The sequence below is a fragment of the Neopelma chrysocephalum genome, unplaced genomic scaffold, assembly GCF_003984885.1.
Source record: "Neopelma chrysocephalum unplaced genomic scaffold, ASM398488v2 Primary Assembly neopelma1_96921, whole genome shotgun sequence".
NCBI classification, from domain to species: Eukaryota; Metazoa; Chordata; class Aves; order Passeriformes; family Pipridae; genus Neopelma; species Neopelma chrysocephalum.
In genome coordinates this window covers 3772002-3797260 of record NW_020925564.1, presented here as the reverse complement: position 1 = coordinate 3797260, position 25259 = coordinate 3772002, and the positions used below count along the sequence as shown (strand labels likewise).

Here is a 25259-nt window from a genome sequence, read left to right as displayed (position 1 = left end):
CAAACATACATGATAAAACAGTACCTATCAAGTAGTACTTTTGAACCTTAGAACATTATTTACAGTTTCAGAAGAGAGTAAAGAATTCTATGCCTGTTGGTGGTGAAAAAAAATAAAAGGATGAATTTGAATAAAATTTGATCTCAGGGTAGCTTAGCAGACTTCCTAGTACATGGATCAGCAGAAGTCCACATTACACCTTTGAGGCTTAAATGCTGCTTAACCTTATTTCTGAGCAATCAGGAAAAGAATTTTCCTCTGGTACTGGTGAGTGTGCTAGAATTGAATGTACAAAGAATATAACAACTATAATGTGATCACCTTAAAATTGTTGTAAACTTTTAGGGTTGATAAGGGACATATATAAGACTCACCAGAGTGAAGAAATTTAACATTACAGGGAAGGCTATATATTATGGGAAATTCTTGTTAGTTTTTTTTTCCTCATGATGGCTGATTGAAAGTGATAATTGTTTGGTTTTTTTTATTTATAATTGAGTAGTGAGTGTGTTGCTCCAAGAATTAAACTGTGAATGATTAACTAACATTTATGCAAGACGGATACAACAAATTGTACAAATAACTAGTTAGAAAGTTGTATTTGTTTACTTTGTAGATGGTTTGTAAGTGCTAGGTAAACCTAGAGCTTGTGGAATCCTTCTGGATTTATTAATGTAGTTGATTGTCATGTGTCCAGAATGAACATTACTATAAAGAAAAGCCTCCAACAATATTATATTTCTCTAAAGGGTAAGAAAATATGCCTAAATTTACAGGTCCAAATTTATTTTAAATTATTTCACTTCTTAACAAAGAAAACACAAACCCCTGTAACCTCTCCCCCTGAAAAGCAGTTGAAAAACTTAAGAGGTGCATTTGATTTTTACAAATCTCTCAGAACCTAGGAATGGCATGATAAAAAATTATAAAGCAGGTGTAAACAGTATTAAGTATTGTAAAATATTACAAGAATTTCCTACTTGTTTTCATGAAAAGATATATAATTTTGCTTATCTTGCCTTATTAGGTTTCTTCCCGAGCAGCTCTCAAGGATGTGATGCTTTTCTTCGCCACAAGATAACTCTGATTTCTCCATCAATATTGAAAAATTATGGAATTCCTTTTGGGAAGGTACATTAGTGCTTTTTTTTAAACTCTGCTTTCATGTATCGAGTTAGTGTTCATTATAAAGATTGTTATAGTAAAGGTGGGGTAAAAATATTTTTTTTTTAGGCAGTGACTGCATGAAAAGATGTATTATAACTTTTATATAGTTTAGCTTGAAATTTTCTAGCATTACACACTTTTTAACCATCACAGTCTTTATTGTAAAAGTTTCTGTGATTTTTTTTTCTAAGACATTACCAAAATTTCTTAGTTTATTTCTATACTTTCAATTTAAATGTAACTTTATCAGTAGTATCTGAAAGATTTAGGGTGGGGTAAAGCCAAAATAACTGTTATTTAATTAAAAATATATTTTAAAAGCTGTAAAATAATAGAAAACGACTGAATGATTATTTTTAAGTGCTATGTCATGACACAATAAACTTTTGATAGGAACATTATACAAACAGGAAGTGGGAAGAATAACTGACTTTCTTCTTTGTGGATGAATTTAATACATAGCTGCTTTTAAAAACATCTGAAGTATTCAATTTTTTTCTCCTTTCTACAAGATTTTTCTTTTATTGTTTTCCACTTTGAACTTCTTATAGGTGCCAGCTAATAAAACATTTTCAATGCATTGCTTTCTTTTTGAAGTGTACTTATTTTATACACTGAATGCTTTACAAATTCAAAACTTCTAAATTTTGGAGTTTTGTAAGCTTACTTAGAAGACTAGAACTTGATTCAGAAGGTCCCACACCTGAACATCCGTGTATGTTAATACTGAATTTTTAAAAGCCTTTTGATCATTAAAGGACTATGATTCTTGGTTTCTCACTGTGCAGACTATTTTGTTTGGAAGAACCAGGCAATATACACTTTTTCTCAGTCTATTCCCACTGCGGTATAGTCCTGTAAACTGCCCTCGCCACACCTTACTTATTATTGTGGTTTCTGTTTTAGTGTATGTGCTGCTTTTATATTGATACCGTGTGGACATGTGTATACAAACTTAGCTTAACATGTTCCCCAGCCTAGAATATAGGGTAATGCAGTGCTTTCTGTCTGGTGTAGCTGATGTTTTTTTAACGGTATGAAACTTTAAATAATAACGTTTAAGTGAATATTTTCACATATATTATTGCCCAGCTAAACACCACACAGGTGCTTGATCACTCCCTTTTGGTGGGATTGGGGAGATAATCAGAAGGGTAAAGCTGGAAAACTTGTGGGTTGAGATAAAGACAATTTAATAGGGAAAGCAAAAGCCACACACAAGCAAAGCAAAACAAGGAATTAATTCACTGCTTCCCGTGGGCAGGCAGGTGTTCAGCCATGCCCAGGACAGCAGGGCCCCGGTCACATGTAACAGTGACTTGGGAAGACAAATGTCATCACTCCAAACAATCCCCATGCCATCTTTTATCACAGCTTTATATACTGAACACGATGCCATGGGGCCAGCTGTCCCATTTGTGTCCCCTCCCAACTGGTTGTGCACCCCAAGCCTCCTCGCTGGCAGGGTGGTGTAGGGAGCAGAAGAGGCCTTGATGCTGTGTCAGACATGCTCAGCAAGAACCAGAACACCTGTGTTATAACCCTGTTGGCAACACAGGTGGGAAGAAGCCACTGATTTGATGTATGCCTTTTTGGAATATCACTTCACTTTTCATGCTTAAGTCAACCTAAGTGTGAAATTGAAGAAATGTAGGCGTTTAGAATGATACTACCTGCCTTGGAAAGCAAGCTTTTTTTGAATAAATTACTCACAAAATAAGTAGTTTGTTTTTTAAGTGATGCATTATCATACGGAAATATAGTTGCTGAGTTCAGTTTTTGTAATATATAGGTAAATACTGATTCCCTTCATAGCCTTGTGCTTTATCATAAACTGTCAGGTGAAACTTTCCAAGCTGGAAGGTTTTATAACTAGATTTATAGTTTTGGATTTACAGAACATTACTCTGAACAGTATAATTTTCAGGGTTAGTGTTTAAAGTAGTGTACCTATTTTCAGTACCACATATTTGAGGTGGGGTAAGGGAGTTGACTTCTTGTATTTTGGTGTCTTGATCATTCCTATATTATAATTAAAAAAAAAAGCTATAAACAGTTAAAGTTTTGTTCTGTCACCTAGTCTTTGGAGGAAGCAGCCTGTACCCAAGTGTAATTGTAATTAATGGGATTCAGTGAGAAAGTGAATAGAGAGAACCAGGCTGTGATCTCTCATGGCTCAAAGTGATAGAAGTGAAAATGTGCTGAATGCTGATAAGTCAGCCTACGCCTACCAGGTGGCAGCTGAACTGCTGCTTGTTGCAATAGAACACCTGCTAAACTGTCAGCAGTGGGAGGGTGTATTGAGATAAATTTTGGAATCGTAAGCGTTGAGAATAATCTTTCTTAACCATTCCCATGGCGATTGTTGGAGTGCTACCGTAACAGTTATAATATATGCAACTGTATGTGCATTTGCCTGTATGTGCTAAATATGAATCCACAAAAAATTTACCCATGCAAAATGTAAGATGCAATTTTTTTCTTTAGCTTTGTTGGCTTAGTATATTTTTCTTGTTTTTCTCTCTTTCCTTCATCCTGTAATACAATTAGAAATAGATATCTGCTAATCCTGTGTGTTTTTCCATTGGGCAAAAAAAGAACACAAGGAATTGGTAAATCTGTAAGATAAGAATTTTGAAGGAGTTTTTAAAAGCAGAAATTTAATGTAAGACAACTATGTCAGCAGAAAGCTGAGATTTAGGACATAACGTTAATAAGAAAAATGTTTGGAGTTGTGAGTTTTAATTTTAGTGATTGTTTAAAGTTTAACCCTTTCTTTTCGTGATTTCAAATCATGAGTGTATTTACCTAAAAAGGGTCATGATTGTCCTTCCAATTTTTATTACTGTATTGCTTATGCAAAGCAGACAATGAAAGTTAATCTCTGAGAACTCCCCTTATTTTCATGTAATCAGCAAATGCATCTTGTTGAATAGTCATCAGTCACTCCTCAGATTATTTGCTTCATTTAAATGGATCTGTTTGCTTTTTAGTGGGCCTGTTGTATGATGTGTGTTTCATGTAAAAAAGTTGTATCAAACAGAGCATGGAGAATCTCTTTTGACTGTTCTCTTCTGTGTAATCTACTTTATTCATTAACTTTTATCAGATAGTTCGGAAGACAGTGTGCCATTTCAAGTCTCTGACTAGCCTGTCCTTGATACTGTCTTTGGTGGTCTGACTTCAGTTGATTAAAGCTGTCTCTGTGTGGAGAGAATATTAGTGACTGACAGAAGTGCTTTCTCTTCTCCATGTCCAGAGGAGAGCAGCAGTCCATTCTAGCAGAGAGAGATGAGATTTCTCTCTTGAAAGAGAATATCTTGACCTGTGATTTGTTTACCACACATTTTAAAGAAGCCCTTTAAATCTGATGTATCTTTTAAAACTAGGAAGTAGGAAAATGGTTTATTTTTGGATATACTAAATTATAATTAGCATGGCAGTGGCTTTTAGGTAGGTTTTTTTTGTTTTAGTTGGTTAGTTGGGGCTTTTTTTTATCTGTTTTCTCTAATTTCTTGTTGAGCCAGTGACCTTACACTTTTCTTTTGGTTGCACTTGTAAAGGCCAGAGTAGTCCTTTGAAACTACTGCTTATACTCCAAGACACTGTTAGAGCTTAACTGTAGTCAAGCATTTCTTCTTCAAGAATCATCTTCTATCCCCCTTGTCCTTTAGTTATTTGTAAATCTTGTTACCAGTAATGCCAGAGGGTTTCTGCTCTCTAAAATTTTGCTTAAAGAGGAAGAGAGGAAGGACAGTGGCAGATTAAAATTTGTTTTGATTTAATGTCTAAAGTGGTGCTTTAATAACTGTATCTTGAGACATTCTACATAAGATTTCCAATGCAGGGATCCCCTTGGTGGTAGCAACTGTTGTTGTGGAAAGAGTGTGCTGCACTTCCCTTGCTGGTGTTAACAGAGTTTAGTGGTTATTGTGACAGTGGTTTAACAAGATCTGATGAACACGTACACTTGAGTATTTATTGTATAGGGGATAGGATCAGCTGGAGCTGTCAGGGAGACCGTCCTCTTGAGTCACAGGTTCAGAGAGGACCCTGCTGCTTTCTAAGCTTCTTTTCATAGGGCAGTCTAGAAGGGGCTGGATCGAGGCTTTGTCGCCAGACTTGGTCAACTCTTCATGTCTAAAGGATTATACATGCACTATCAACCTTTTACATGACTTAGCTAAGATGACAAAATTTCAGTATGGTTACTCCCAGTTCTCTTAACAAGTATCTGACGTGGCAAGAAGTCTCTCAGCCCTGAGGAGTAAGCTTGAGAGGTGTCCCTACTCAAGGGGAGATGCTGGCTGCAGCCTCTGCCATGGACTGGGGCACTGTTTATGGAGGAAGATGGTTGACTTTCAGTCATATTCAGATACCAACAGGACATCTGGGTCACTGCACAAGACAGCCCCTGGCCACTGTGTTGCCATCCATCTTCCCGAAGTTCATCTTAAACCATATGCAGCCATCATGACTGCCACTGGTGGTTGTTGCTTTGGACTGGGGAGAGCACACTGCCCCAGCTGTAAGGCCTAAGAATTGGTGCATGGCGTTTTTCATTAATTCTTCTTCCCCCTCTTCCCACTTAAAGACGCTGCCTGAGGTATTCCAGTGTGTTCCTTTGGGATGAACAACATTGTTTTCCTAAACTGCTAAGGCTTGTCACCTTAGAGTTTCTTCTACTTTATGCTTTCTTGCATAAAATAGGATAGGAAGAAACTTAAAAGGCTAATCAGGCTCTCAGTCGCAAGTCATTGAATCACAGTTTTTGAAATCAGTGAGTATAGGAGAGAAGGGTGAGAATAAGATCTCTCTCCAGTCTTTTGAAGAAGACTTTTGGTGCCACTTTAGAGAAACTTCTTCAGGGTGGCGGACAGAATAAGTTCTACAATTAATTTGTGTGAGTATTTAGGAATGATAATTGGGGATACAGAACGTGTCTGCTTCCTCTCAGCCAGTAGGAATGATATATACTTCATACTGTCTTTTCTAGTTCCCTTTACTTCTAGATTTTATTACCAGTGAACCCCTGCTTTCAAGATTCTCTATTTTGAACGTTCTTTCTGAATTTGTGAAGTATTACATGCAGCTATGTATTTTATAGTAAAGAACATTGTCTCAAGTGTACTGTTTCTGCTTGCATTAAATCTCATTTCCCTGCAAGGTGAAAAAAAAGTCTGTGTTTTCAGTTAGTTGTAAAGGCAAATGTAAATTGCATTGCTTTATGACCAGAACTGCTTTTGTAATGTGGATCACTTTGAGGTTTTTTAAAATTTATTTATTTTGTTTGGATTTTTTAAAAATTTTATTTTAATGTTACAGGTTACACAAGAGGCGGGAGAATTTATGATCACTTTCCCATATGGATACCATGCGGGATTTAACCATGGATTTAACTGTGCAGAGTCAACAAACTTTGCCACCATTCGATGGATTGATTATGGGAAAGCAGCAAAATTGGTAAGTCATACTGCAGAAAATTGATGTGTAAGGAAATCTTTCCTGTGGTTATTTCTTTGTGAGAATCTATGGAAGCTGATGAGAAAGGGAGAACTATGAGATCAGGTAGTACCTTACACTGCCATTGAAATTTTATTTATAGTTGCTGTTTTATAGTGGGTATTATACTTCCAGCAATATGCATTCCTCTCAGTCGTGAGGTTTTTTTGCAGGTTAATGTGTATAGTGTTCTTCAGAACTAGTTCTATTTATGGATATTTTTAAGTTGAAGCTACGTATACTGAGGTTAGTATATGTGAAGACAATTGCCTTTGCTCTTAAATCTCCTTTAAGCTCTACTGTTTGTGAAAACACTTTAGTTGAACTAGGAATTTTGACACCTGGAAAGAAATAATGAAACTTAAAGTTTAAAGAAACAAATTCAACTTTTCTCATCTTTAATGTAATCAGAAAACTTGTAGTACAAGATAATAAAGGAACTGAGATGTGTATTATTTTAGACTGCAGTCTTGTTCTGTGGTGTGTGTATCTTCCTTCCGTTTACCCATAGGCACTCAACCTTATCATCCCTCTCTTTGTGTTTTGTACAGTCAAAACACTCCCAATGTACAGAGCCACGCCACTGCTTCTACTTCCTTGCCTATCCCTTCTGAACAGCTTATATCCATCCACTGATGGGTGTATAAGTAATGGAATAAAGACACAAAATCAAGAAAGTGCACAATTTGTTCAGCAGAAGTTTTTTACTGTTGTTCAGTATTCTGTGACTTTTATTAGTGTTAAGGCTTATGTAAGCCTTGGTTTGGATGACTCAGAAATTAAATCAGAGGCATTTTCTGCATTGACTTGTTTGTTGTTGAGAAAAACCTTTCCAATGTGATGTCCTTATATTAGCTATTATGATGACATAGAATAAGGGGAAAATCATCTGTGCTGGTTTAACAGCTAAGTAATGATTGTGAACTCTTGTTAAACATGGGAGACTGGTGAACGCTTTCATGAGAAAGTTCTCAAATAGCAGAAACTTCTGATTTTAGGCACTAATGATTATTATTGTTCATGAAGTGGAATATGCTTCCAAGGGAAAAGTTTGTGAATATTTTTTTCTCCATGTGCTCTGTATGCACATAATAACAGTAGTGAAAGTACTGAAAATCTCTACATGCATCCATCATGTTCAGACTGGTCTTTATTTTTAATAGGAAAGTTCTGTTTTTAATAGCCAATGGATAAGGTGGCAACTGTAGAGTTAATTTAAAACCTCTAAAACCTATGCATTTGATAATTTTACCTTTGAAATTTCTGTGGATAGTACAACAAAACAAAGTTGAGAGAACTATGGACACACAAAAGTTAATTGTGGCAGGTAAATGACCTGGATTTTAAAAGGTACGAGTGTCATGCAGCTCAAAAGTTGATTAAGCTGTACTTTGAGAATGGCAAAATTCATCTTCAACTGTAGAGCAAAGCTGAGGTAGTGCTACCTGCAGGTACCTCCCTGTCAGTGTACTGGCTTCATATTTCTTAAGTTTTTTAAAAATGGCCTACTATTTGGTGTACAGCTGCCCCAGTACAAAAAATTAAATGTTTTATGCCTCCAGCATGCATCTCTATTGTTGTATTATACTGTAAACTTAAGGTCATCTTTAAATTCAACAGAGTTAGAAGATAATTTTTTAAAGCTAATGTAATTATATTGCTTTTCATCACTGCAAAACTGCTTCTAAAATTCTGAAATTTTAGCTAGGAAGCCTTGGCATATACAGTCTAAACACTGTTCTATTTTGTCAAAATTCTCTAGCATATGGATAAAACTTTCATCTTATGAGACTGAATTTTGTGCTCTGCGGTTATTGCACATAGGAGCAGTATTGTGCATATATAAGAATTAAAGTCTGGTGTGTGCAGTTAAATTTAAATGCCTAAAACCTTCAAAGAGGCATCTGGACCAATAATGGCTTCTCTACAGAGAAATCTTAGATACGGTAAAATATGAGTTGCAGCTTCTTTGACAAATGGTCAGAGTGCTTAATGTTATTTGCTCATTTTTTTATCACTTATTATCACAAGAATGAGAATTAAAGTTTACTTTTTTCCTCATTTCAAACTAATAGTAGAATTCTTTTTTTAAGTGGAAAGTGGAAATGTCTAAGAAGAGAAGAACTAAAGGAAAGATAGTGAACTAATTCTTCATAAAACTTCCTTTTATTTGTTCATACCATACAAGTAGGGTAAACAAGACAAACAAAGGAAATACTGTAGAATCATACAATGAATTTACATTGGAAAAGACCTTTAAGATCATTTGAGTCCAACCGCTAACCCAGCCATCAATATGGCCAAGGCCATCAATAAACCATTCCCTAAGCATCTATGGGTCTTTTAAATACTTACAGGCAGAGATGGTGATTCAACCACTTCCCCTGGGCATCCTGGACAATGCCGGACAACCCCTTCTGTGAGGAAATGTTTCCTAACGTGTAATCTAAACCTCCCCTGGTGCAACTTGAGAGCATTTCCTCTTGTCTGATCACTTGTAACTTGGAGAAGAGACCGACCCCGCCTCACTCCAAGCTCCTTTCAGGCTGTTGTAGAGAGTGAGGTCTCCCCTTATGACAAGCTGTGTGACAGAACTGCCATAGAACCACTATATTACCGGTATCATTATTTCTGACAACCACACCCCCACCACCTCTACTTAGTGAGTCCACATCAGATGAGTCTTTCTGAACGAATTTAGGTTACGTGTGAAAGTTTAAAACCTGGCATTTGAGGCTACTGCTTAGAAAGTTTTTGTCTTGCCTGGGTATGTGTGAAGACCACTGTGAACTCAACTAGTTGAACTTCTTCAGCTTTCTAGCCCAGAATTAAGGTGCATGGCAAATGCCTGTATTTAGTTCTACAGCCTGGCTTTCTGCTCAGCTCCTCTGCCCTTCATAGTTCCCAGTAACCTTCAAGTTATATGACTTCTCCTTCACGTGCACAGATGCAGACGTAAATTGCGTGTTTATCACTGCACACTTATAAATAAATGCATGTATATCACCTGCCTTGGCTCAAACTAATCTTAAAGTCTCTTCTCAAACTGCTAATAGCACCAACAAAGGCAGGGGGAAAAGCCCAAAGTAATAGCAATAAACCTTAGCACAGCATTCATGCTCTCAGTCAATACGGTCGGTCTTTCATTCTGGATTGCTTTCCACAAAGACCTTTCTATCAGCTGGCAACTTCCTTGCCAGACAATTATTATGAGGGCATTCAGGTTTGAGACTGTGTGTCAGTGTTGCACAGGCACCAGCTACCAGGGAGAAGGCACAGAGCACGTAACAGGATGCACGAGGAAACAACAGGATTATGCTGCACTGTAGTAAGCATCGCAGTAGCTTCAGAACGTAGCGTTGGCAGCTTCTGAGGCAGCTAGAGCAAAAACGGCACCTACACCATTTTAGGACAACATGTGAGGGCTGTTGTGGTTGGATTTCCTCAGGGAAAAAAAACGAAAAATCCAAATAAATTTGGATTGTTGTCCATGTAATAAATATTTAAGATAAGGTATAAGATTATAAGGTCTAAGGTACCTTCCACCCCTCTGCCCACCCCCCCAAAGAATTTATGGTCTGATTTTGTATAATTGTACTCTGTTTCTTGATTACAGCATTGTAAGACTCCAGCACCTGAGTTATGTGCTCACTGACTGGGTTTTACTTTAAAAATACACAAGGCTCCAACAATTTATCTGCCAAATTTATTAGAAGAACCTTTGGTTCCTTTAACACCTTAAGAGAGAGTGCAAAGGAAAAAAGCTGCCCACATTTTCTCAGGAGGTACTTTTACTGGTAAACTTTAGAAAATAACAGAATTTGGCAAAAGTTTAAAGATTAGCATCCAACCAAAGTAAAGTGTTCCACGAAGCATTGACTTAGCCCATGCTAACCCATACAATTTAGCAAAGTTCCCATCCTAAGCTACCCAAAATATCAAGAAAGGAGATTAGGAGAAGAAGAAAAGAAAGAGAGAAAAAGAGAATTATAGCTACCACCCCTAGATCCATCAAAGATCCAGCTACAGGAGTCCAGAACAGCATGGAGAGCTCATGTTGCTGTTTTTATTTGTTTTGGCAGCCAGTCCAGGGCTGGGTCAGGGGCTCTGGGGTGTGGTGTGGGGCACTGCTCCTGGTGTGCAGTGACAGACAGCTGCTCTGGGACTGCCCGGGGAGGCTCCAAGGGGCTGGAGTGTGGGACAGGGCATCACAGACACCTTTGTGAAATTTGACCTGTCCCTTCTTCCTCCCCCCCACCACCTTGAGTTGGTCTGAGCTGATAACTAATGTAATAATCCAGTGTCTCACAGGTGTTTGTCTGGGAAACCATGAAAGATAGCTATGATTAGTTTTATCACAACCTTAGGAAACTTCTTGAAAGTATTAATTAAAAAGGTAAGACGTCTATGTGCCCAAAGAATACTGGTATTTTGTAAGTTTTATTTGCAGGTATGGTAATTTTATTTAAAAACAGAAAAAAGAAAAAACAAAACCCACACAACCTTGCCGTCCCATTTATTATTCTTCAAACTGCTGATACTGTGTTTGACTTATCTTTTCTTTCTTTATGTGTAATGTGCAAGAATTTTAATTGAATGTTTGGGATCCTGTAGTTCTCCTGTATTGTACTGCAGAAATTGTCTGCGTCAGCAAAATGTATCAGTATCTAGGTCAGTTCATTGCTGTATTCTCCTTAGAGAATATTGTATACTGAAGACTATTTGTCTTCCTACAGGAACACATTTATGTTTTATAGGATAGTTTTTAATTGCTTACAGCTGGATTTCTGTCTTTTAAAGAAAAAATTATGAAGTCAATATTTTTCATAGATTTTTGGGAAAAAAACATTCCAGAAAAGATTTTTGTTAATGTTATAGTAAATATTTAGCCTATGTGATGATACTGCTTTCCTGAATTTAATGAGGTGATGTTAAAGATTCTGTGAAATCACATTTAAATGTTTAGTAAGAGATCATTATGACCCTTGGTATTGGAAACTTTGATTAAGCAAAGACTTTGGATACAGATTTCAGAAATTATTTTCTGACTTTAAAAGTGCTAAACCTGTGGTCTTGATTTCATTCTATGTACCCTAACTATATGTAACAGTTGAACCTTAGGAGCAGGGAGGTATACTCCAGCTTGTTTTCTAGAGTTTGTGAGACATGCTCAGGCGACAACATACCAAAAGTGGCACCTCTAGTGTGCTGTTTGCTACATCTCAGCTGCTGCTTGGAGCTCACTTTTGGACAAAATGAAGTTGGACAGAATTAAGCAAAAGTAAAAAAATATATTAAAAAAAAACCCAAACAAAAAACCCCTCCCTAGAACAACAGAACTGGATAAATAACAGGCATATTAAAAGCCTCTCATCTCCAGAGGAACACACAGGAAGAGAAATAGGCGATACTGGGTGGAAGGAACAAATTAGTCGTGCTCTCGTGAAGATGCTTTGCAAATGGATGTGGAGAGGCATATTGGTGAAATGCTGTTGTGTAGATATGGTAGGACTTAAAGAAACAAAGGCGGTGGTGCTCAGCTCAGAAATACAAGTAGTTGTGTTGTAACATTCTGTGAGGATGAGAGGCACTCTAAGGTTTAGATCCTCTTAATCGTCTTCATCATCCTGGAGCTTTGATTTGTTGAATGCTGCTTATTGTTGAAAAAAATTAAACGGCACAAAATAGGGGCAAATAGCATATTTCTTCGGGCCTCTGTGAATTTTGTCATTTTCCTAATGGAGCTGCATTTACTTGAGTAGGCTGAAAATGTGTAGCTGCATGAAGCGCATTTTTCAGTTTCCTTACTCCAGTGGATTTTGTTATTTTTAGGAAAGCAGATGAGTCTGTGGCTATTAGCTTGTATGTTTTGTAGGTATCTGCTTTGATTTGTGTTGAGTAGATAACTTGTGTGTTGAAAAAGGGTTCATGTTCAGTCATTAGAATTGATGAATAAAAATATTACACATAATTCTTTTATGTCTGAAAATTTTTCTGAAGCAATTGGATAAAAGACACTTCTCTAGTCTGAGAAATATCTTGTATTTCTAATGTTTATTATCTCCAGACTTGGACACCAAAGATGCTCTGTGTATCTTCTATGTTTATTAATTTTATATTTTTGCTAGTTATAATAGCTATTTCTAATGAATGCCATTGTTGCCTTCTTGGAAGGTGCCAAACTGGGGTTCTCAGGCATGATTTTCACCTATCCACAGTTGAGATTATTTTAGTTTATTTCCTTACGTTTTCCACTGGTTACTTTTTAGTCCCCTCATTCCCCTGTGTCTTGGTTTAACCCCAGCCTGAAACGAAATGCTTGCTCCCCTCAATCCATGGTGGGATGGGGAGAATTGGAAAAAAAAAAAAGGTAAACCCCATGGACCGAGATAAGAACACTTTAGTAATTGAAATAAAATATTATAATATAATAATAATTATAATGAAATAAGAGACAAGAAGAGAGAAAGGAGTAAACCCTAAGAGAAATAAGTGATGTACAATACAGTTGCTCACCTCCTGCTGACTGATGCTAGACTCATCTCACAGCCATGATCAGCCTCTCCTGGCCAACTCCCCCCAGTTTAAATACTGAGCCTGACATTTTATGATATGGAACATCCCTTTCACTAGTTCGGGTCAGGTGTCCCCACTATGTTCCCTGACGGCTTCTTGTGTCCCTGCTTGCTGTCGGAGCATGGGAAATGGAGAAGTCTGTGATTGGAATATGTGCTGCTGAGCAAAACCCAAGACACATCAGTGTGTTATCTACATTATTCTCATACTGAATCCAAAACACAGCTCTACACCTGCTACTGGGGAGAAAATTAATTCTATCCCAGCTGTGTGTTGCTGTTCCAAATTCTCACGTCAGGGTCTCTCACAACTCTCCGTCACACCTTGTCCATACTTTCACAAGCTTTCAGAGAAAGTACTGGCATTTCCGAATGCTGCTCTCATTTCTTGATGTGTCTGTTTTGTGGAACCACTTGGTGACTTTCACTCAGTATAAATGTATGTAAATTTTACTGCCTTCTCTCAGGGATAGTGTCACACTAGGTGATTTTACTAGTCATTGTAATGATTCTTTTGTACTGCAGCTCTTTTAAGACGTGATTTGTTTTCAGATGCTGGTGCTGGAAAGCTTTTTGTTGTTTAGCTGATGTGTAGAACCTTAGTAGAGAAGTCTACCAACCTTTTCTACTTGAAACTAGGTCTACTTCAGTGTTATTGCTCTCTTTCATAAAATTAAGCCAGTAATTACTCATGCATTCTTTTGTGGTAGCTGCTTAGCAACGTGTTTTCTGTGGATAGGTTAGATCAAAGTGCTGGCCTGCAGGTTGTATTTTTCCCTTTGGTAGGATGAAGTGCAGTTGTTTTGATGTTAGGTTTGATGGATTTGTTTGCCACTGCATTCATTAGCTTCACATCAAAAAACTGACAGGCTGTTAAATGAAACTTTGGCTTAGATTTTCAGCTTGACTGTTTCAAGACCTATGTGAAGATATTTTGTTTTGTGCTGCAGCAGCCTCGAGCAGTTATGACTGTTTCAAAGGGAAGAAAAGTTATTTAATATCCTGATTTATTTGGCTAAAAGAGAGTCATTGTCTTGAAGATAGCCGTGTCCAACTTATCTAAACAATATATTTATATTGAAATATATATTGAGAGACAATATATAGGACTTAATTAATTTTATCAGAGAAGAAGTTATACTTGCTGCAGAAAAACAACTTTACCACCTTCCATAATTTATTGACGTAATATTTTTTTCAATGAGGATTATGTTTAGATTGCTTTTGTACAATAACATATTAGTTGTCTGTTGGAAAAAAAAAAGTTTTACCACTTTTTTAAAAAATGTGGGTGATATAAAAGTCTAGGCTTAAAAAGTATCTTCCTATCCCTACGGCACTGTATTAGTACTGAATGTCAGAAATAGCTATGTGCATAAGCTCATGAGTCATTCTTATATCAGCTTATGTTATTGGTTTGATTTTTGAAAAATTTTTCTTAAAACACTGTGTGTTGAGGCAGTTGATTCCAGTCTGCAACAGTATCAGCATCATTTGTGATGTGTAAGTTAATGTTTTTACTTGTGAGATCATAATTAGCCACCTTATATCATTGATTTGCCTACTAATGAAATTTTACAAGGTTTCGGGAACCAGACACGCTTTCCATTTCTTGTCTGGATTGTTAATACACCACTTCAGAACAAATTTCTGCATTCTGCATTTTGACATTTCATTTCATAATCACAGTGCCACTCTCAGCTTTACAGTTGTCATAGAATTTTCTCTTTTATTTTCTATGTTTATTTCTTTTATGTTAATCTGTTACTTTTATCTTTTTCATCTTACTGTTTGGTTCTTACATCACAAACTCATAATTTCCTGAGAACAGTGGCTATTAAAATGTCTCACTCTAATATGGGAGATTGTCAGTCTCTCAGTGGCCAGTAACTTGCAGAGTTCTAGATTTCTAGTACTGTGACATATTGAATTAAAAATTGTAATTAGGCTTCAGGAGTAGAAAGGAGTAGTAATGATCAGCTGTTCTAATAGAATAACATTCCGTTGTTCTTTTGTAGCTTCCCGTTTTGGTGGACTACGTGGTTGTAAATCCATGCTCTGAAATGTCTTATGGTAGTGTTCCTGTGTTCTCACAGTCAAACATTGTAGAGACAAGCATGTACTTGCATTTTTCTCTTTGTTTTTCTGAGTCTGGGGAATATTATCTAAAAGTGAAGAAGAAAGGTTGAATAGCAGTATCATTGATTTGAAACTCACATGATTTTTTTAGTTCCCTCATTTGAAAGAAGACATTGTAAATATAGATGCACAATTCAAAATGCTTGTCGAAGAGCAATAGATAAGGCTTCTGTGAATGAGGATGAATAAATATACCCACATCCTGAGGTAACTACACCAGGGTGGGTAAAGTGTAGTTATTATTTTTAGTGCAAGTGAGCCTCGTAGCCTAGCAGATATGTGAAATCGAAGCTGAACACAGGCAGATGCCTCAACTGCAGGTTTAGTGTCCTCACTGTGCATGGTACTTGAGTTAGTAGAATGTGTTTATATGCTACTAGTTAAAAATTTTTAAGGTTTGAAAGTCTTCTGCTTACAGGCTTCCTTTTGAGGCTTGAAGTCATCTCAAATGAACTGTGTAACTTGCACTGGTTTGATTTTGGATAAAACCCACAGTAAAACATACTGCTATGCTTTACAAAAAGGAGGAGAAATAATTTTCTGAAATGTTTTATAGCAAAAAGAAAAAAAAAGTTGAATTAAGACCTCAGTGCTAGTCTGCTTGTCCGCAGTTTTTAAGGTTTGTCTTACTGCCTGAAGTGTGAACAACTTTCAGGTTGTTGGGAGAAAACAAAGAATATCCTTGAAGGTGTCATCTTTCTCTGAGGATATATATATAGTCACCTTCTAACTCAGATACAGTATTAACATCAAAAAAGGATACATTAAAATTTTAGATAAAGTTCACTTCCATATGGTTCATTACAAGACCTTGCATACATTCTTAGAGTGAAATAAGTTACTTCATTCTTTTGTAAATTTATAACCAATGTAACCAAATAACTTCAGTTAAGACTTTCTATTTGTTGGCTGTATGTAGTATGGTCTCATATGTTCAACAGCCTCAATCAGATGAACTTTTAGATCTTAACAACAAGATCACCTGATCTTACCATGTGGCATCCCATGTGCTTGGGATTCTGGGGGAGAATTTTGACCTGTAACTTCATAGATATCTATGTATCTATATATATAAAAAGATGGTTTGCCCTAGGGAGCTGGAACAGTGCCTACTTCTGAAGGGCAGTCCAGTTTGAAATACCCCGCAAACATCTGAATTAGAGATAAAAAAATTATTTTGTTCTCATTTTGCTTAGATCTGGCTTTTCCACCCTATTCCAGTTAAGTTATTTGAGTTACTTATACTGAATATGTTACTGTACAGTACCATAAATGCAATGTTTTGGTGGCTTTTTCAAAGTGTGTTGAGAACAATTGCAGTACGTAAGAAAGATGTAGAGGTTGGGGTATTTTGATCCATTATTATGAGTGCTGTGGGATAAATTATGATATATGTAGAGAAGAAATCTAACCTTTGTAAATTTTTATTTGTTTTCAAAGAATTAAGGGAGAGAAACTCTGTAAAAATGTACTCTTAAAGGGGAAAGTTAAAATAAAGTAACCCCCCAAATCCTCTTCTCTATGTTCTCCATTTTTTATGTAGATGATGACAGGGTGTTGATATACTTGGCTTAGTGTGTAAGCCATTAAATTGTTTATCAGGATATAAAAATCTATTTCAGAGTCTAAGATTGGACAAGATTTTACAAAAAAATCCAGATAGGTGGCATTTAGTATGTCTATTGAATGTCTTTGAAACAGACTGTCATCTAATTCTCTGGCAAATGTGTTTAAAAATTAAACTTATTTAAAAATAGTTCTAGTACTTTATTGTAATGAATGCAATATTTAAACTAAGCATATTTAAAGTATTTTTAATGCTGGCATTTAAGATTACCTTGTAATATGAAACAATGTGGTAGGTGATGCTGTTAATGGTCTGTGAGCACTGTTGGGTGGATAGCTGTCAGAGTGAGTGGTGGGATTTGAGTGAGTCTACACAGAATGCATTTTGGCAAAATCTTCACAAAATTTTTCAGTTACCTTTCCTTTTTGTGTGAGATATCTAACTAGAGGTGACTTTTTGTTGCGTTCAAGTTTTGCTGAAGGAATTCCATGGATATAGAAGATGTAAAGAGTGCTGTCTTGGCTTGAAGCAAGTCTTAAATCTGTTCTTGCTTCATCTCCAATTCTCTCTAAGGTGCAAGTATAGTTTCAAAGGGGTGATAAGAAGAGGATAAAGAACTAATGTGCTAGATCTTGCTGGACATAAGAGGAAGAGTGTTTTCAGTCAGACAGAGCGGACAAAAGAAGAAGGGGGTGGCTGTCAGGGTTATTATATTTTATACAAGTTTCAGACTAGATAGAGAAAGGAGACTTGTTTACTTCAGGGAGGCAAAGTCTAACCATTACTAGAAAACCCTCGAGAAGGACACTATTAAAACACAGATACCTGACATGAGAGTGTGCATGTCATGGAACTACCTACTGTTATGTATTATTATAAAGCAAGTAACTTGGAGGTGGTGGAATTATTAAAATGGTTTTGTCATGTGAAAGAAATGCTGAGAGCTTTATGACAAATACCAGACTTTGGAAGAAATCTTGGGTGATTCTTAAAATAGATACTTGGTGACATTTTTAGCAGTTGTGACATCAGGATGACAGCAAACAATAATGAACAGTAAAAAAATGTAAGTGTTGAAATGAGATGCCCTACATGGAATCTATCTGCAAAAAGATAATAGGGTTAAAAGTATTTTGTTATGGAGTTTGCAGGGAGTAAGCGGATGATCATTTTTGTTTTGCTTGATGTGGTAGAGGCCTTTATGGTCTGAGTTGACTGTGGTGCTACACTGGTTTAACTGAAAGCTGACATGGTCAAGTAATGTGAACAAATTACACAGGATTTTACTTTTAGATTTTTACTCAAATCCAGAGGTTTTGACTAAATTTCAAATCTTGAGATAGGTAATATACCTACCCTCTACTTAAAATAGAGAAACTGTGAATAAAAAGATGAGACAATATTAAGCTACATCACATGACTAAGTCTATAAAGTAGCAACTATCTTCCACTCAATTTCAGACATTTCTCTGAATGCTGGTGCATAAGGACCTGTGTAATGAAGAGAGAGAGAAGAAACAGTCATGAAAAAGCAGACATGGGTTATTGAGGCACTGAAGGTGTGGTCCTGAGAAAAGTAAAACATCTAAAAGGGACTGAGGGAGGTGCAGATATAATTTCTGTACTTGCTATTTCAGTGCTCTTTTGCACTGTTTGCTATAGGGGATAAATAATTTTTACCTGTGTCCAAACAGGTTAGTATCAAAGACATACCTGCCTGCATAATGAATTTAATCTCCTACAAGGAGTGGTCTCCAATGTTGTTTAATAAACTGAATAAAAATAAGTAGGGTATTAAAAGTTACATACTTTAATTTCTGAAAAATCAGAAGGAATTTGGTGGAAAAAATATAGTAAAGATTTAAAAAAAAAAAATTAAACTGGATTTCAGTACAATAACCATATATTGGACTTTTTTTTTAAATGCAGAAATAAAATCAGAGTTTGGGATGGTTGTGCCTTTAGAATATGACTGTGTTGGTCTTGGTCCAGAGCTGGAGAGTAAAATTCTTGACGTTTTCTCTAAAGCTGTAGTAGGCACATTTAAAATCAAGTTTTTGTTGAGTTTGGTAAGAAAGGAGAAACTTAAGTTGTCAGTCAGGTCCCCCGGGTTTTTAGTAAAGGTCTATATTCTGCATAGTTAAATAAAATGTAAGTGCTAGTTCCTGAATAAAGCAGTAGTTTGATATAGGTCCTTGTATACTTTTATTGCTATTCGTAACTACTTGGTCCCCACAGGTCTACACCCTCTAATCCTTAATGAACTGTTAATCTGCATGCAGCTAGCCCCACTGAGCAAAGTGTTTCCAAGTTTAACTTCAGGATCTGACCCTTCTGTAGTGCGGGCTGAAGAGACAGATCAGCAATACATCTTGGAGAGGTCAATTGTTGTATTAATTTGTGAGATTCTGCACTTGTATTCCCTGATTAGGCTGAAGTAGGTGATTTACTCAATGAGTTCCTTGGAAATGCATACTGGTTTTTAGGAAAGAAGTGCTGCTTCTAATGCAATGCAGCTATAAAATATCTATGGGCTCAGAGAAGGTGTGTGCCTTTTATGCATCTCTGATTGGAAATAGAGCAATTTTTTTTTTATTTGTTTGCTAATTTCTGTTTTATTGACTTACCAGAAGTTATTTTTGTTTTGGTATACCCTAATCCTTTTTGCTTTCAAGAGAGCTGATGCAGTCACATAAGAATTATAATTAAGGTTTTTGTTGCTCTAGAGCTCTTTCTCTTTGTCCTTCACATGTTACCTTCTCAAATTGAAAATGCAGTTTCTACAGTTTTAGGAAACTAGGGTGAGTTCTGTTACCATTACTTGTACAAAGTTTCTGAATGTGGTGGAAGTTGTTCTCTTGCTTTGAGCAAAGCAGGTAATGGTAAATTATGGACAAGTTAGTTTCCTGATTGAATCATGTACGATTCTGCAGCTAAGGGTTTGGGAGTTACCACAGGTATGCTTACAGGGCTTTTCTTCCGGTGATTCTCTTCGCAGGAGCTGTTAAAAATTGTATGTGTTTTACTTGTGACTATTTAAGTTTATATTATATTTATGTTACAGTTTATATTATAAAATTTATGCTTCAAGAGCATTCTAATTGAATTCTTCCTATAAAAATAGTTTTGTTTAAAAAATCATTATTTTAAATTGTTATCAAACAGTTCTCCATCATCTATTTAAAAAAGAGGAAATGTTAATGTAAAACTTTTTCATACATTTATGGATAGAACAGTCATCAGCAACTCCTCATATGACTTGATTGGATGGTGATAGTGTTTTTAAAACAGGATAGTTTCATAGTTTTTCTGTTTATGATCTCTAAATCCTCAATGTCTTGTAAAACAAACTAAACCAAACAGGTGAGGTCATCCTATAAAAGAGAGTGTAGATCACTTGTGTTTTTTTAGGAAAAAGTGTTCCATGTTTCTATTTTTTTTCCCATCTCAGTTTACAAAGTGATCAGAAAGAGTCAGTGGTAATCAATAAATCTAAACAAAGAAGTGATGCACAATCTTAATTTAGAGGATTTTAGTAAAGTATATTTACTTACAGTAATTGCAATATTATCAGGAGAACAGGTAGATGGTTTGCTTTGCCGTATTTCTGCCCTTTCCCTCGCGTTTCAACAGAAATGGAGTCTATAAGAATAAAAGGGTGGAAGCTCATTAGCGATATTTATCAGTGTCTGATGGCCAAATCACTGACAGGAAGAATCTAAGAAAAGTTTTCTAATCTTTAACCACTGTAGATCTTTGCCCTCTGAAATAAAGTACGTCCCCATGTATTGCAGGAGGGCAGCAGGTTGGGTTCAAAACTTTTAACCAGTTAGCCCATTGCCATGGTGGTGCATCCAGATATACTAAAAATAAAACAATATTTATATTAAAAATGAAGTAATATATATAATCAATATTAAATAATCTCAATATTTGTTTCTTAAGCTTAGAAACATATCAGAGACATACCGAGGCACACATTTTTCAGATTTAAATCTTAACTTTTTCTTATTGTAGGATCTTCTGCCCGGAAAAGGTTAAAATCTTCCATGGTCCTATGCTGACTGTGGCTGAAAGATGCTTGCAGTCCTTCAGGGCTTTTCCATCTTTTTATTTAATGGCGTTGACAAATTTGCTTGGTAGTTTCTTGATCTTACAGACCTAGTCTGTCAGGCTTTTTAAAAGAAGCTGCCCCTCAGTGTTATTGAATTTGATATTTAAAATTATGAGGTCCTTGCTTTAATTGTAATGCAATTTAGAGGGATTTTTAGGTGAAGAAAACTTTTGAAAATTGTCATGCTTGTGAATTTCATGTTTTTGTGTGTGGTAGAATATGGAAATAAATTCCAGAAAATCTGTTCTTGCAGCATTTTTGACCTGGATAAATGAAATGCAAACTTCGTAATGCAATAATGATTTTTTAATTTTTGTATTTTTTGAGCTACTTTGACATAAGTATATTTTTTCAAGATTCTACAGCTAAGTAAACATTTGTATTTCTAACTTTTGGAAGGTACTGAGCAAAATCATGTCCTAGTGACAACTTGCGTAATTCAGCATCTCTAAAAACCAAGCAGTTTTTTATTTAATTTCAAACAGAATTGTAGTGTTAGTAATGACTACCAGTGGATCCTGGTATACTCCTGCCTCTTTGTGGCTCTGCAACTTTTATGAGAAATGCTACATGTGTTTTTGTAGGAAGGTTCATGTTTTCTGTGAGACAAGTGTTCAGCCATGGACTCATCAAGTGCTTGTCTTGCTTGTGGAGAGAAGTGACAGCTGAAATAGTACCATTCAGTTGCTTTGTTTAACGTGGGTCACCAAAATCAAATGGGCAGTCATAGCATATGCCTTTGTATAGAATCAGTCTGTAGAGTGACGTGGATTTTTCTTACTCTTTGTTACTTAACTCCAACATGCAACATAATCAGTATTTTGTTTCATAAAAAATACGTGTCTAGCATATTTAGTGTCTAGCTAATTTAGAGTAATGTGAAATTTTACTGATTGCTGTGCTACTTATAAAATTGTTACAAAACAGTTTCAATTGGAAAAGCTTTGAATCCAAAGATAATGAATTTAATGGGAATGTCTTTAATTAAATTTTGCTTAATTTAAATAATAGTAATTTGTATTGATTATGCTGCTGCAGTTCATTTGGATTTTTATTTTTAATTAAGATTTAGTAATCTTGTTGTGACTGTGAAGAGAAGGCATGTTAATTAACACATATACATTTATTAAACTGAAATCATGCCTTTTGTGTGTGCGTGAAGCTGTTTTATATGTAGTAATATTTATTACATGGACAACAATCCAAATTTATTTGGATTTTTCGTTTTTTTTCCCTGAGGAAATCCAACCACAACAGCCCTCACATGTTGTCCTAAAATGGTGTAGGTGCCGTTTTTGCTCTAGCTGCCTCAGAAGCTGCCAACGCTACGTTCTGAAGCTACTGCGATGCTTACTACAGTGCAGCATAATCCTGTTGTTTCCTCGTGCATCCTGTTACGTGCTCTGTGCCTTCTCCCTGGTAGCTGGTGCCTGTGCAACACTGACACACAGTCTCAAACCTGAATGCCCTCATAATAATTGTCTGGCAAGGAAGTTGCCAGCTGATAGAAAGGTCTTTGTGGAAAGCAATCCAGAATGAAAGACCGACCGTATTGACTGAGAGCATGAATGCTGTGCTAAGGTTTATTGCTATTACTTTGGGCTTTTCCCCCTGCCTTTGTTGGTGCTATTAGCAGTTTGAGAAGAGACTTTAAGATTAGTTTGAGCCAAGGCAGGTGATATACATGCATTTATTTATAAGTGTGCAGTGATAAACACGCAATTTACGTCTGCATCTGTGCACGTGAAGGAGAAGTCATATAACTTGAAGGTTACTGGGAACTATGAAGGGCAGAGGAGCTGAGCAGAAAGCCAGGCTGTAGAACTAAATACAGGCATTTGCCATGCACCTTAATTCTGGGCTAGAAAGCTGAAGAAGTTCAACTAGTTGAGTTCACAGTGGTCTTCACACATACCCAGGCAAGACAAAAACTTTCTAAGCAGTAGCCTCAAATGCCAGGTTTTAAACTTTCACACGTAACCTAAATTCGTTCAGAAAGACTCATCTGATGTGGACTCACTAAGTAGAGGTGGTGGGGGTGTGGTTGTCAGAAATAATGATACCGGTAATATAGTGGTTCTATGGCAGTTCTGTCACACAGCTTGTCATAAGGGGAGACCTCACTCTCTACAACAGCCTGAAAGGAGCTTGGAGTGAGGCGGGGTCGGTCTCTTCTCCAAGTTACAAGTGATCAGACAAGAGGAAATGCTCTCAAGTTGCACCAGGGGAGGTTTAGATTACACGTTAGGAAACATTTCCTCACAGAAGGGGTTGTCCGGCATTGTCCAGGATGCCCAGGGGAAGTGGTTGAATCACCATCTCTGCCTGTAAGTATTTAAAAGACCCATAGATGCTTAGGGAATGGTTTATTGATGGCCTTGGCAGTGCTGGGTTAACGATTGGACTCATGATTTTGAAGGTTTTTTTCCAATGTAAACAATTTATATTAGAGCTTCAGCTTAAAAACACTGAGCTATTCACACCTGAGTGTTATAGATGTTATCAAAATTATATGGGATGTTGACAGACTAGGCAGAAATCTGTAGTGGTTGTGTCCTGAGGTGAATGTCCCTTCTGGGGTCTAATTTCTGGTCCTTGTATCTCCTCTGAGTTCATTTGTGATTGGTTTATTGGTTTTACTGTTCTTCATGATGAAAGCATACCAGCAAGCAACTCTGTGAATTTCCATCAGTTCTTTCTGCAGTTATGACTAGTCCTGCCTGTATGCATAGGTTGGAAAGATAGTTGACACTAAAATAATCTTGCTTTTGAAATTGTTTCCCCAGTGCCTTTGTATGTGGGTACACATTTGTGTGTTTGCCTAGCCTGTGGTTATGCTTGCCTTTCAAGTTTATGTGTGATTAAGCATTTTCAAAGTAATTAAAAATGATGTTATGTAAAAGCAGTGTGAAGCAGCATAATTGCTTATTTTCCATGTTTATTCATCTCTTACTTCCCTAAAATAAGGCACAGTGGATCTCCCTGTCATTAGTGGAAAGTGGTAATTGTACTTATTTGTTATTCTTGAATGTCCTACTAACAAAGATGATACAGCAAGAAGTGAAGTACAAAAAGCACCATATGCGATTTTCAAGTATTAATGAGTCTATTTTTATTGAACAATAGTGAATTAGGATCTTTGTGTAAATGATCAGCAAATGTTCATGTTAGAAATATAATTAATAATGGAAATTTTTTGCTTTGCTCTATTTTTCTGTCTTTATGTAACTTATAAATTAGTTTGTTACTTAAAATAGTGTATAAACTCTTTATCATGCTATCTGTTTTGTGTTTTGTATCCAGTGGCAAATAATTGAAAATATGTGAATGTATGCTAAAAAAAACCCTGAAGGAGTATTCAGATGACCAGATTTAAGTGTGTTGTTATTGTGAGTCTCAAGAAATAAGATACAGAAAGTTTATTGTAGGACTTTTGAAAGGAAGTTAAAATTGATACAGTTTTCTCAAAACTAGTAATAATTGAGAATGCTGAATTAGTTCTGTTCTCTGCAGAGTCTGAAAGAATGTGGCAAATAGCTTTGCAGAAGAAGGAGTGTAAAGTCAGGTATCACACATTAAGTGTTTTTTTGAGGTTTTTTAAAGACTTTTTGAATTTTTTCTTCCCTATATTTTCTTTTTTTCTCTCTCCTTTTTTTTTTTTTTAAGGTAAGTCTTTTATTTGTTACTGTAGAACTCAAGATTTTGTTGCTTTTAGAAACTACTGGTATGCTATGATGGTTTCCTGTAGCCAAAAACTGAATACAAGTTCTTTGCTGGATATGAATGCACTATTTAAAGTTACAAGAAGTGAGAATAAAAATTGTTTTAGTGGTACTCATGCATTTACTCTTAGAAGGAATATGAGTTTCTAAAAGGATAGTTTAGCAGTTCAGAACTTCCTGGAGTATGAAAGATTCTTCATAATTTTTCATGGACACCATGTGGTTTGGTGAAGACCAGAGGGTGTTGCAGGCGTTGAAATTCCAGAGGCTTAGTAATTATTGAAGAGAACGGTCAATGAATAAGTATGATGGAGGGAAGTACATGGTCATCTTCTTACTCAGCTATGTTGACCATAGTGAACAAAAGTTCTTGGTAGATATGAAAAGACTAAGTTGGGCTTATAAACCATCATACATACAGAAATGGGCCCCCGCGCCGCCCGGATGCATGTGCGTTCTTGGCACAGGACACC

At 36.3% G+C, this 25259-nt stretch overlaps 1 protein-coding gene across 6 annotated transcripts in view; it reads left to right on the top strand.

The window, feature by feature from the left end:
• The window catches only part of KDM4C (lysine demethylase 4C), a 248398-nt gene that overhangs the window by 42136 nt on the left and 181003 nt on the right, over positions 1-25259 (top strand). For all 6 annotated transcript variants that reach the window (XR_003532110.1, XR_003532111.1, XR_003532112.1 and 3 more), the window contains exons 7-8: positions 1028-1131; positions 6493-6630. Coding sequence is in view for 3 of the 6 variants with exons in the window: in XM_027670574.1 (XP_027526375.1) it covers positions 1028-1131; positions 6493-6630 (242 nt within the window). In the remaining 3 variants the exon portion in view is untranslated. The remainder of the gene's footprint in view (positions 1-1027; positions 1132-6492; positions 6631-25259) is intronic.